The 13296-nt window shown below is 39.9% G+C and overlaps 1 protein-coding gene across 1 annotated transcript; it reads right to left on the bottom strand.

Moving 5' to 3' along the window:
• Window positions 1–5291: 5291 nt before the first annotated feature.
• Window positions 5292–10866, bottom strand: hspb1 (heat shock protein, alpha-crystallin-related, 1). Its single transcript, XM_061055885.1, has 3 exons — window positions 10310–10866; window positions 7031–7094; window positions 5292–5968 (listed from the first exon to the last, which is right to left on the bottom strand). Exons 1-3 carry the CDS (start codon window positions 10752–10754, stop codon window positions 5812–5814), a joined length of 666 nt encoding a protein of 221 aa, XP_060911868.1. The 5' UTR covers window positions 10755–10866; the 3' UTR covers window positions 5292–5811.
• Window positions 10867–13296: the final 2430 nt, after the last annotated feature.

Raw genomic sequence — 13296 nt, 5'->3', positions numbered from 1 at the left:
AGAGGAGGAGGAAGAGGAGGAAGAAGAGGAGGAGCTCACTTGAAGGGCAAGGATGAAGCAGTTAGAGGGACAAGCAGGAGGAGAAACAGAAGGGGACCTGGGTGGAGACGGTTCTGGAGAGCTGGCTGCTGCAGGGACCCTCCGCAGGATGAGCCTCAGACTGGTCTGATCCGGGTTGTGGACAGTCCAGTGGGAGCACTAAAGACAGAAACAAACCAATCAATAACTGTTCCTTTAAGTCATTAAAACAAACACATTTCTAGAAGTATTTGCTGTAATTCATATTTGTATTGTTTTGTCAGCCTATATGTTTAGTGTTGGTGTGATGTGCTTCGCCTATCAAAAGATCAAAGTGCACACTCACAAAGATTGATTTTGGATAAAAAATTAATTATCTGAACCAAACTTCTTTCACAGTTTCTTCCACAACACAATATTAATGAAAAAAAATTGAGGTTTTTAACCAGTAAAAAGATAAGTAGACATAAATATTTAGTTTGTAAAAAGATCATGACATAATCAGCTGTTAAAATGATCAAGGGTTTAAAGAAAGTTCATATGTAACTTTTGAATATGTTTCATATTTGAGTCCAAATCTTTTCCATATAGAACTTTAAATAGCCTCTAAATAAAGGTCAGTATTTAATGTAAAACAAAACAATCAGATAACGACAAACAAGAATTTTACTGAAACTTCAAGTTGTTAAGGATCAGTGATTTACTTTAGGGTTTTAAAAAGGATTTCAATCATTCTTGAGATGAAATACAAACCAACTGTTGAGTTAAAAGGAAATAAGTGAATAATTACCTCTGCAGGAGAGGAAGGAGAGCGAGGAGGAGTTCCAGGTGGGGACCTCGGTGATGAACCTCCTGAAGAGCCGGCTGAAGACGGGATCCTCCTCAGGATCACCCTCGGGCTGGACCAGTCCGGGTCCTGGACGAGGGTGTAGGCCATCCTGAATCGCTGGTTCGTCTAAAAGACAGAAACAATCCCAAAATGTAAACCTCTGATCCATTGAAGAATATGTTTTCTGAAAAATAAAGTCCTCACATCCTCACACTATAAAGTTATGACCAAGAATTAATAATTATTCATTTAATTATTAAAAATCTCAAATACACAGACACATTTCTATGAGTATTTACAGTAGAAAGTTTTTTTTTTTTTTTACCTTCGGCATGTTCTCTATTATCTATATATTGTTGGTCTGACAGAAAATCATTTAGTTTTTCTAAAGATCACGACAGAAGCAGCTGCTAACATTATTATGTTTTAAAAAGAGAATATTTAATTTATTACATGTTTCATATTTGTTTGTGACAAAAAGTGAATAGTCTTAAAAACCTCTGAGTCCATGTTATCTTATTGAACTTTAAATAGAAACGTGTGATCGTGTCGATCTAGTTTGATTCAAATCATCAATCTTACGTCCTGCATGCTCGAACACTTGTTGATAGGAGGAGAAACGTTTTCGATGAAGATCTTTTGTGAAGAAATTCTCGAAAATATGAAACTTTTAAACCATTTTGGATATTTTCTGTTGTCTCTGAGTTTGTTTTTGTTCGAATAACATTCATTTTCGTATCTGGTCTATCTCCATGGCAACCATGCAGCAGGTTACTATGGAGATTTAAAATGCTGTTTACTTTTTAAATATAGCTAACTTTATTTTAAAAGTGTATTTATGCTACAACATGTAAATTAAAAATGAGCTAGGCCTCTCCTAGACAAAAATAACAGAAATGAAGTTCATGAATTAAGACCCTAACAATGAGAAAATAATAAACGATGAAAATTGAGCACATCATGCCAACATCTGGGCCAAAGTTAGTCTACTTTCATTAGTTCTTTTTTTGTTGTCTATTTTAACTCGACCTGGTCTGAAGGCCTTAAATTAAATTGTGTTACTATTTTCAGTTTCTGTCAAACGTCTGTCATGTGTAGGCTAATGTGAGTTTAGGCCTTACATTTTAATGTCATTTAATAAACTTGAATTAATCATGTCTCGTTTAATCTCAAAGTTCAGATCGTGTCGACAGTAAAACAGGAAGTTTTATTCAAAGAATCAATCTTACGTCGTCCGTGTTGACACTCTTGAGCTTCGTGATGATGTTCAGTCGATGTTTGGAGAACAAAAAGTCCTTGATGAAGATCTTTGTCCAAGAAATCCTCGAAAATATCAAACTTTGAAAGCACTGTGAATATTTGCTGCTGTCTCTCACTGAGATTTGTTTCAAAGTACTTTGACTTTGTTTTTGTTCGAATTACTTAATTTTCAGATCGTCTCCTGGCAACCTGAGTTACTATGGAGATTTTAAGTAGCCTACACATTATTGATTTGAATGTAGACTATTTAAATCTACGATCTACATTTAAAAAAAATGAAACTGGAACTTATTTTTAGCCAATTGTTTTTTTTTTTTTTTGTCAAATCATTTCCCCCCCAATCTTTTAGTCTTTAAATTGAGCCTGCAGATAGGGACTTCTAAAAATATATAAAAAAAAAAGGATTTTCTCGATTTTATCTGATTAACCCCCTCTTCCAAAAAAGGGGACAGCAGGTGGCGCTGTTCTTCAGGTGGTTGAAGTATCTGTGAGCTCTGTGCTCCACCCTCATAATATTTATACTTAAAGGCTGACCAAACCACACGTGTTTTTCAATCCCCTCTACTTATCTTTGTGTGGTAGGCCTATTTGAACCTTTTCTTGCTTTGATAAAGATGTGGCTGCCACTTTGATTTCTAAGGCTCTTTTACAGACAACCGAAAGCCTCACTTAAAGTAAAATACACAAGTAACACATCTGAAGTGTTATCTCCTTTACAACAAAAACATACCAAAGTGTTTTTAAAGAGCAAGCACTTAGTAGTCTTTGGTTTGGAAAACTACATGACAATATATTCAAAATGGTAAATGGACTGGACTCACATAGCACTTTTCTAGTCTTCTGACCATGAAAACACTCTGCATGTAGCCTATAACATTCCCCACAGATTTGTTGAGATGTCTTTTTTGCCCATATTAACCCTTCCATGCATGAATTATAATATCAGGTAACCAGTTGGTTTTTTTTTAACGCAATTTGCAATTTTAGGACATGCAAGGTGACATTATTATTTATTTTATTTTAAATTCATAATTCTGAAGAAGTTACAGAAATTTTCACCAGAGTGGACATGATGCAACCCAAAAATGCAAAATTAACTTTTCATCTCTTAATTCCGACTTTTTATCTCATCATTTCGATTTAATATGGGCAATAAAAAAAATGTCAACAAAGTTTAAATTTTTAAATTTTTAACTGGCGGAAATGGGCTTCCATAGCCTGATTGGATTAAATATTAGATTTCACTATGCATGTTTAATCTAAATTTATGGGACCATGGGAAAGCAGGGGCGGGGTTTACCATTAGTAAAGGAATTCAACCAACCACGGCTCTCCAATTATTAAAGCCCCACAATGGCTATTCAGTTTTTAACCCTAAATTTGATGCTCCTAGTCTTACATATAATTGTTTTCCAACAATGGGGAAAAAAAACCTAAACTGTAGGTTATTTAATTAAATGTAGCCTACTACTACCGAGACATGAGTTGTTCCATGTCAAATGCTGAAGCAGAGTGACCCTAGAGCAAATCTAACAGGGGGAATCAGATAAAAAGTAATTAACACAACTCTTAGAGATAACCTCCTTCATAAGTTGGGCAGTATGCTCAGGTCTCAAAATGTCTTTAGCCAACCCGTCTGCGTTGTTACAAAATCTTGGAGGTGCGTGGCTGGGCACTCAGATCCTCCGCAGACCCTCCTCTCACCGGCCGCGATTGCGCAATATCGCCGCGCCGACCGCAAGAAGCATGAAACCTGGTTCAGTGTGTCGTAATGTGCAGCACATGACAAATTTACATAACGTTATCTTCCCGTGATAACACTGTGGAAAGATTCGAAGTCTGGCTAGCAATCCAGCCTTTCTGTTAAACATGCTGTCTGATCATATTTACTGTTTGGTAGCCATAGGTAAAGATGTTGAGAGAAATGCGTGCTATAGCTTGAAGGTAACTTCATACAGCTTTCTGGTTCATTATTATCTCAGGCAACATTAAAGTGACAGCTGGTCAACACATAAGAGAGGGAATATAAACTTAATGAAAATCAGCAGGAGCAAAACATCAGGTTAATATATTGATAATGTTACATATTTAATGATAGAAGAGAAAATATTGTCATACTTGATGACTGTATTATGTTCTCTCAGACTCTGCTCTGAGAGCTACTTGCATAGTGACTGCCCTTCACTTCAGCCCTTAGTAGAACATGATAAGCCCTGTTCTGCAAATTCATCCCATTTATAAAAAGGGACTGAAGGTTGGGAGCACGGGTTTTTCATGTTTTACTGAAGCTTTATCAAAAAGTTAGAACAGAACATAGATATCGAAAAGCAATTGTGTTTTTCTTATTGTATGCCCCCGGACCCCCCTAGGAGATTTGGATCCATGTCACCTTTTTCATCCCTGATGAGTTTGCACCCCTGTATAAATATTACAAGCATTAGTTGCAACTTTATAATAGTCATTCACATATTGTTTATGAATGGTTAATAAACCATGTATAAAGCAATTGTTAGTTTTATAAACATCAGTTCCAACTTTATAATAACCATCCAAATAATGTTTATAGATGGTTTACAAACCAATTATTAATCATTGATAAACTATGAATTATCTATCTAAAAACAAAGTATCAATAAGGGATTATAATCTTCAGTTCCAACTTTATAATAACCATCCAAATAATGTTAATAGACGCTTTATAAAATATTTACAAACCATGAACAAATATCTGGTCCATGTCTGTAATATTTATAGATGTTTCATAAACCATCTCTTAAAGGTTTATAAATCATTTGGTCATCATTAACAAACACTTTATAAAGTGTATGAAATGTTATAATGTGTGCATCAATAAACTGTTAACATAACATCAATTATAGCATTACAAATCATTAAGATTATTAACCATCATTTCATTGTTTGTTAACAGTAAATAACTATGAACTAATGGTTAATTAACTATCTATTTACCCTTATTTACCCTTTATAGATGATGGTTATTATAAAGTGTTACCTAAAAGGCAAAAACATTATGAATTCTCCCCGCCCCCCCGTGATTTAAGCCTCCTTGTTTCAGTATTAAGACACAAACAGCACACAGGAGTTGCTTCAAGATGTCACTTCTATAAGACAGCTCTCAAGTCATTCCAACAACTCGCTAATAAACAGAAGAGGAGGCTCGACACGCTCTTTAGTCTTTATTTAGTTTTTGCATGGCTGTTTGTTTCCAAAGATGACAGCAAATAAAACCAGCCAATCGAGATCACTGTTACACATAGTTCTGCCTAAAAGGTTGAGTGTCTGTCTGCTCTTCAGGAACACTGGATCTCTGGTGTAACAGTCTGTTTTACCGCCTGTAGAGGCCTCGTGTAGGGAATTTACTCAGCAGAAATGAGACAGGTGAACATGTGGGGCAGTGGGGGAGAGAAAAAAACATCCTAAAGCTGAGTCTTAAATTCCGACGAGGAGTGTAATTACAGCAAAGAGAGCGGGCATATGGCTCTGCTGTAGATGTGTTTACACTGTGCACTCAGCTGGGGTTGGCTCATTATCAAAAGGGGAGAGAGGAGAGAAAGCACAATCCCTTGCTCTCCTCTCTCCGTCTGCTTTAGGAGGAGAGATCGTCTAGAAGCATGTGGTGCAACTAAAGGGTTGGTTTTTGAATATGTGTGGGTTGACAGGGAGACACAGTGTCGCTCCTCTTTCTACTTCTTCACCACTCCACCTTTGTTGTCCACGTTGACGGGTATGGTGGTTTCTGATGATTGGATGGCGGGCACCATCAGAGGAGCCTCCACGGTCAGGAACCCCTCAGGAGACAGGGAGGAGGTCACCTTCTCGATGTTAGCTGAAGAGGGGAGGCTGCAGGGGGAGAGGAAATTCATTTTATTTGAAATCAGATATAATTTTACCATGCTGGAAGTCCAAACTAAACGTGGGAAAAGTTTCAGACCACGAGGTAAACGTATGTTGGAGTAATCCCAGGATAAGTCTGTAGAGGGCGCTAAAGAGCTTGTTCTGTAAATGACGGGATAGTCATAGATTTGAAACCAAGAATTTCACATGATGGCTTCAAGCCTTGGCTTACGTAAAATCTCTTCTTCCAGCACTGGAGAGCAGCCCTCCCCTGGCAGCCCTGCAGCTTTCTGCCCCCAGTAAGTCTTCCAGAGAGCTGGCCAATCAGAAGAAAGTGGGCATGTGGGGAGGGGGGCCTTAAAGGGACAGCAGCTTAAAACAAACCTTTTCAGGCAGAGGTTTGAAATGAGGGTTTTTACTGACGACAGTATAAGATACATAAGGAGTTTTTTTGAGGTGCAATCCTGCAAAGCTGCTCTATAGGTTTCACAGACTGACATCATGGTGAACATGAGGTTTGATAAAGGATTCATATCTCTAGTGAACAATGTGAACTTGCAAAATTGCCTTTTTCTATCAAAAAAAGCATCACTGCCTCTTTGAATTTTAAAGCCCGAGTCCTCTCAGTGAGGTAAAATCTGATCCAGGACCAGCTCAGTCTTTGTCGCGGCCCCTGGATGGCAGCAGAGCCCCATGAAGCTGCACTCAGAGGAGGGATGAACGCCATGAGGTGGAGGCTGCTGCTGCTTTTCAGAGCATGAAATTCAGATATCAGCAGCAGCCAGGCCTCTACAGACATGCCCAACCCAAAACTAAAGAGACTCCCATCTGCAAAGCAACATTAAGAGAATCTCAGGAATTGAAACCCACTCTGAGAAACCAATTTTCCTCCGTGAAGAGTCACTGACAGAGCCACAGCGAGAACACAAATCTGTCCGTTTTGAAGTGAGTTGTTGACATATGGAGCTTCTTTTCATGAAATGGCCTTTTAATTAAAAACAGTACAATGCTTGAGTGCTTAATGCTTTAGTTATTGATTCACTTGAAATCATTGATCCATGTACTTACGTGTACTTCCTGGTGAAGCATCTGGACACAAAACCATGCTCGTCCTTCCTCTCCTCGTGCTTCCCTGAGGACACAGACAACATACTTTTACGATGATGCGGCAGCACTAATATGAAAGATATATTCACTATGAAATAAAGAATCTAGGATGTATCGATCCAGCCGGAAGATAAGGCACTTGTATCTTTAAAATAGAATATTTGATTCAAATCTAAACATTAAGGGGTAAGCAAAATGCGTAGGAAATATAAACCTAAAAGTGGATTGTTTAATAAGTAAATTTGTGCATTCATTCCCTTTAATCCTTATAAATAACTTCAAGATTTACTGGACTTCATCTCTTGCACATGTGGACTGAAATATCAGAAATGATTGTGGCTCATAGCATCCAACTGGCTGTATGTTGCTTCTATTTTGTCTTGTCAAAGCCGTTTCAAATGTTGGTGCTTTCCTGATATAATCATGTTTTACTGTATTGCCCCTTCTGTGATTGGGCTAACCCTAACCTTACACATCTGTGATGTACTACTTTGATCTGACTGGCTGGTATTTGTTGTCTTAAAGGGCACATATTATTCTCATTTTCTAAAAGTGTAAATAAGTCTCAGAGCTCCTCAAAACATGTGTGTGAAGTTTCTTGTTCTAAATCCACTCTGATCCTGTATTTTATCATGTCTATAAACCCCTCTATTTCAGCCCTGCTCAGAACAGGCTGTTTCTGTGTCTGTACCTTTAAATATGTAAATGAGCTGTGTCTGACCACGCCCCCTCTCTGGAAGGGCTCGGGTGGCTCTGACTTTCTCGCTCCATGTTCTATTGTTCAGACTCAGAGGGCAGAACAAACACCTAGCTGTGGGAGTGTCACCCACCTGGGGGAGGGGCTACTGCCCTTTGTGATGTCATGAAGGGAAAATCACCAAAAGGCCTGTTTGAGCACACATTTTCTGAAAAGTGGAGCAGGCAAAAGACGGAGAGGATGGACTTTTCTCATCATTGGGGGGTTTGTAGACAGACTAGAGACACATATTAGTGTTAGAGAAACATGGTGAAGTGGATTTTGAACAATATGACCTCTAGAATGCATTCAATATGCACTGCTCTCATGTCACTTTAAACAATAAATGGAAAGAAAAGAATATGGAAGAATATTTCTTAAAAGGTCTTTACATTTATATTGATCTCATGTTGTTTGTGTATTAGTGACACAGGACAATGCAAACAGTACAATGACCGTGCTATTCTGTGTTGTGGAGGCCTTCAGGTGGTATTTTTATCTTTTACAGCTGCTGCCCACATCAACAGAGAAATTCTGACCAGCATTAGTCTGGTCAGTCTCTCTCAGGCATGAAGAGGCCTGGCTGTGAAGCTGTCCTCCATCCTGGTTCTAAATGCAGTCATATGTTTGTTTTGACGACGACAGGCTGATAACACTCGCTCTCCCTCGGGGAGCTGTCCTCTTTTCCAGCAGGACGACTCTGCTGGCGAGAATGTGGCAGAGCCAGGCTTTCAGCTTCCACACGAGGCGTCATTAAGCTCACCAAAAAGTACTGTTGCATAAAGCGGCTGCACTTTCATGTGAAGCCAAAAGTAAAGCCGATGGTGTCACTGTGAAAACACGCCATCCTCACTCTCTGAATACACATGAGGTAAGGGAATTCCACATGGGAGAGTAAATCCTGCCCTTTGTTTATCTTCACTGTTCCTGACTATAATGCCCATGTCTCTCTGCAGTGAAATATTAACCCTAGTCGTGCTCAGAACCTAGACCTGGACAAGATCCAGCAGTCCTTTTAAAGTAGCAGACAGAGGGGTAGTGATATAACTCTAGAGAGTGATTCTCTATGAAAGGTCAGACACAGACACTCAGACTGAACACAGGAAGAAAGTGGGCTCAAAGCCTCACACAGCTGAGATATGATATCTGTCAGTCCTCACACATTGGTGCATATTCGTTCACTTTCTCTGTTGGTCCTTCAGAAACATTTAACATGACAAGAGTGAAACCATCTCTCTGATAAAGGAGTGTGTGCACTGTTTTCTTCTGTGAGTTGTTTAGGGTTGTCACAAGTCAACTCCCACAAGTTGAATTGTTTTGCATCTATCAGGCGAGCGGCCAGAAGCCCCCGCCCTGCTGTACACAGGAATGCTAGAAGTATTGTGTCTCCAGGTATTATGTAACTCTGCAGCAATGCATCTGCCTTGTGCCTGACCTGGCAGAAAGGTTTCCTGTCTTTTTTGTCCTGTTTCGTTCAGAACTGCAGACATTTGTCTTGTACAGGGAGGGGACCAAAGAAGAGTGTTGTCATCCATTGCACTTTTCACCCTCATTTGACGAATCTCACAATATACATTCCTTCACTGGGTGGAACTTCAAGTTCCTACATTAAAAAAAACAATTCCTGTCATTCATCAGACATATTTAATCCCCGAGTTGACCATTAAATGCACTTGGACACGTTGTGACTTCCTCATGATGGGATCAGCGTTCACGATATTTCTGATTCTTGTTCCTAAGTACATGTACACATTATTTTTTAACATGTAATCCTACTTCTGTAGAGTTTAAGATTTAGATTATTGAGTTATTATTTTTTCTTTGAGCTTCCCTAAATTTAATCACATGTTATCTGCACATCCTACTCCTAACCTTTTCAATTTTGGGGTGAATTTTGAGTCTCGACATCCAGCCTGATTTCAGTCTCAGTTAGTGGACGGGACAGTCACATGTTAAAAAAGTTGTTTTCTTTAGCTGTCTGCGCATATCATTCAGCAGCGGTGTTTTGTAAATGCACAACAAACATTATATCATCCCGAGAAGAATATGAGAAGGAAACACATCAACAGAGGAGAGATGCCAAGTGGGAGGACTTGAAGTGACAGGAATGATATTCAACAAGGCAGAACACAGCAGCAGATATTCCCCGTCAATCTAATTTACAAACTGGAGTAAAGTTAATGTGAAGTATTTCATTTGATGGCCTCCCAAATAGGACCTGAGTCACAGTTAGCTCTGCACAAAAGCAGCTGGTAGAAATGGCCTTCACAGGGATTCTTCTTTCTTCTAATGTTAATACTGTCAGAGCCTGTACCTTTTCATCTTCAGTAAAAAAAAGATGACTTCTACTTTAGGTAGTATGATTGTCTTTCTGTAGCTCTACTTGAGTAAAAAATATTTGTACTTTTGCCACAGATTTGAACTTTTTGTAAGATCAGAGTCTGACTGTTTCTCAAATCTCCAAGAAATAAAAGAAAATGGATGAAAGAGAAATGAGCACTGACCTGTGATCTCCACTACTCCGTCCTTGGTCTTGACCACGAGCTCCTCAGGTGAGAAGTGGTTCACATCCAGAGACACCTTCCAGCTGTCTTGGGTCTGCTTGATCTCTGACATGCCGGTGCTCATCTGACGGGTCAAAGCACGAGCCTGCTGGGCCATGACAGCGCCCGGATACATCATGGTGGTCTGAGGCATCATGGGGGTCTGAGGCATCATGGGGGTCTGAGACATCATGGGGGTGTGGGGCATCATCGAGCCCATTTCAGGGGCAAACACGGAGGGCCTCAGGTACCCGGGCCAGTGGGTAGTGGGGAATGTGGTGAACTCCTCGGGCAGAGCCGGCATGCCGAAGGTCTGGTCGAAGATACGGCTGTTTTGGTGCCAGTCCCTGAAGGGGTCCCAGCTGGGGGTGCGGAGCAGGGTGAAAGGAATACGCCTCTCAGTCATGGTGCTGTGTTTGGATGTTGGAGTGAGGAGCTGCTGGCTGCAGAAGAAGAACCTTTTGGCCTCTCTGAAAAAGTTTTCCCAATGTGCTGTGTGCCTCTCCGCTGTGAGCTTTTATTCACACTGACACCACCCCAGTCAACAGAGCCCTCCCCTCTGACTCAAGCCCCCCCGACATTTTTATGGAAAGTACTAGAGTAGGCCTATCTATTTGTGGCAGGCGTAGCACTGGAAAGGAATCCAACAGGAAGGCCCTCCCCAATAGCAGCTGCCCAGTACTCTGTTAAACCTGCCTCCCCCTGCTGTGTCTAATCCCCCCTCCCACCCTTCCTCTACTTCTCTGGATGTCCCAAAGAGCCAGAAGAATCTAGGAGGCTGCTGGGAAGCTGACCAGGCCTGCTGATAAAGCTCAGATAAGACTCACATGCTATTTCTAACATGACACTGCACAGGCTATGATGTCCTATACAGGACAGGCTGTCCCATGCTATTATCAGACTCTTATTAAATACACAGTATGATTTCAGTTTGGGAGATGGATCAAAATGACCAGCGCACACAGACCCATAAAACAAGAGGCCGACTCAGAGGCTGAAAAGAAGTCAAAGAAGAAATGCAAAAAAACAAACAAACACAGTTCCTCAAGTGTCCACTTGAGGCTGACTCCAAAAGTGAATCATTCATGATGGTCATTCATTGTTGGTAAAAAAAACAAAACAGGTTTATTTTTTTTCTTTATTTTTTTCTTTTCATGAAAATTTTCAAATTTTTTGAAGCCAAAATACTTTAAATTTTCTACTTTTTTTTTTTTCAAAACAGATTTCTTATCTCGGGGTTATTGTAGTCACGCACAACTTCATGACGTAAGATTATGAATCTTAAATATAAAACATGTTTGATAAAAATGCAGGCGGCCTGAAGTTAAGATTGGGTCACTTTTACTATAAAATAATCTGAGCAGATAATCGGTAACCTCAAATCGGCCCAATTATCAATCAATCAATCTTTATTTGTATAGCACCAATTCATAAGAAACGTTATCTCAAGACTCTTTACAAAAAGCAGGAAAAATACCTTACTCTTTGTAAGATTACAAAGACCAAACGATAATCCATCATGAGCATGAAGCAACATTTAGCAAAGTTACAGTGGAGAGGAAAAACTTCAGAAACCTTGAGGAGATACAGACTCATATTGAACAACTGTCTGCTGAGACTGGTGAAGCGGACGACACACATTTTGTGGTCTACATTTTAAAGTTCTTCGTGTTCAGCTTCAGCTTCATTACTGCCTGTTAGCAGATCAGTGTCGCTGACGTCAGCCCTCGTGATTAATGTCACTAACAGGGAATGAATAAGTGGTGGTTACTCTAAGCTGCTGACAGCTTGGCCGACTGTTGTAGTAACTGTGTGTGACTTTATTGTATGTGTATGCCATCTCAGTAGCATGTAGCCTCTATGGTACCCTGTAACCCCTGAAACCATCAAGGAATAACTTAAAACAAACAAAACCCTCAAAATAAAAACCCAAATTAAAGCATGCCCTGACTAAATATGATACCATTCACTCCTCCAATACTACAGCTGGACTCATTACCGATAACAAGGAGGCACACTACAGAGGAGAGGAGAGAGGAGGTTGAACATGTTTCTACGGAGATGATGACTCTGTTTTATAAAAGTTTTATTGAATCTGTTTTAAATTTTTGCATCGCTGCATAGTATGGAAGCCTGAACTTGTCAAACAAGAATAGACTTGGGAGACTTGTAAAAACAAGCAGTAGAATCTCAGGGAGGTGTCAGGTTGGGCTTTTGACCTCGTATAATCAGCAGGTCCTGAGGAAAGCTAGGGCCATACTTGTGACCCCAGATCAGCCACTTCACAGTGAGTTTGACCTTTTACCCTCAGGTCGTCGTTTTAGAGCTCCTGTGAGGAAGACTAAAAGACTACAGGTCTCATTTTTACCAAGTGCAATTAATATGTTAAACAACAATTAGCTATTTGTTGCTCTTTTTGCACTTGAATTGCACATTTGCACACTTCCACTTTGCACTTTAATAAAATTTCCATTCTGGTATGAGCTCTTGACTGATTATATTGCGTTGTTTTTATTTGGTTTTATATTTTACTGTGTTGTCTGATTTTTTTTAAATTTGTTTTGGTGTTTGTTTTATGATCATGTTGTCCTTGTGTTTCTTGTCTTCTGTGTGTTCCTGTTGCAACACAAATCTCCCCTTGTGGGACAATAAAAACTCTGAATCTGAATCTGAAAAACATCTACCTCATTGGTGCCATCTGCAGGGAAAACCTGCACAACCCCTGTATGATGTATCATATCATTTATTTTATTTTTCTTCATTTTGAAATATTTTATTAGTCCCTGAGGGAAATTTTGGTTTACACTCTGTCATTGAGAAACATGCTTTTCACACACACAGGCCCCAGTCACAGACAGGACCTGTGGACATCCAAGGGCACTTCAGCAGTGCCGCCCTATTCCGTATTTTGGTCCGCACTGGGGCTTGAGCCGGTGACCCTCCGGTCC

This window comes from Labrus mixtus, chromosome 14, assembly GCF_963584025.1.
Source record: "Labrus mixtus chromosome 14, fLabMix1.1, whole genome shotgun sequence".
NCBI classification, from domain to species: Eukaryota; Metazoa; Chordata; class Actinopteri; order Labriformes; family Labridae; genus Labrus; species Labrus mixtus.
Note: the sequence above shows the minus strand (reverse complement) of the source record. Positions and strands in the feature narration are given on the sequence as shown.

Bases quoted from the DNA above. Each gene is read 5' to 3' on its own strand.
- hspb1 (XM_061055885.1), bottom strand. From the start codon at position 10,754: ATGACTGAGAGGCGTATTCCTTTCACCCTGCTCCGCACCCCCAGCTGG. The intron at 7,095-10,309 runs GTCAGTGCTCAT...CTGTGTCCTCAG, and splicing joins CGGAGTAGTGGAGATCACAG to GGAAGCACGAGGAGAGGAAG. The intron at 5,969-7,030 runs GTAAGTACATGG...CTCCCCCTGCAG, and splicing joins TGCTTCACCAGGAAGTACAC to CCTCCCCTCTTCAGCTAACA.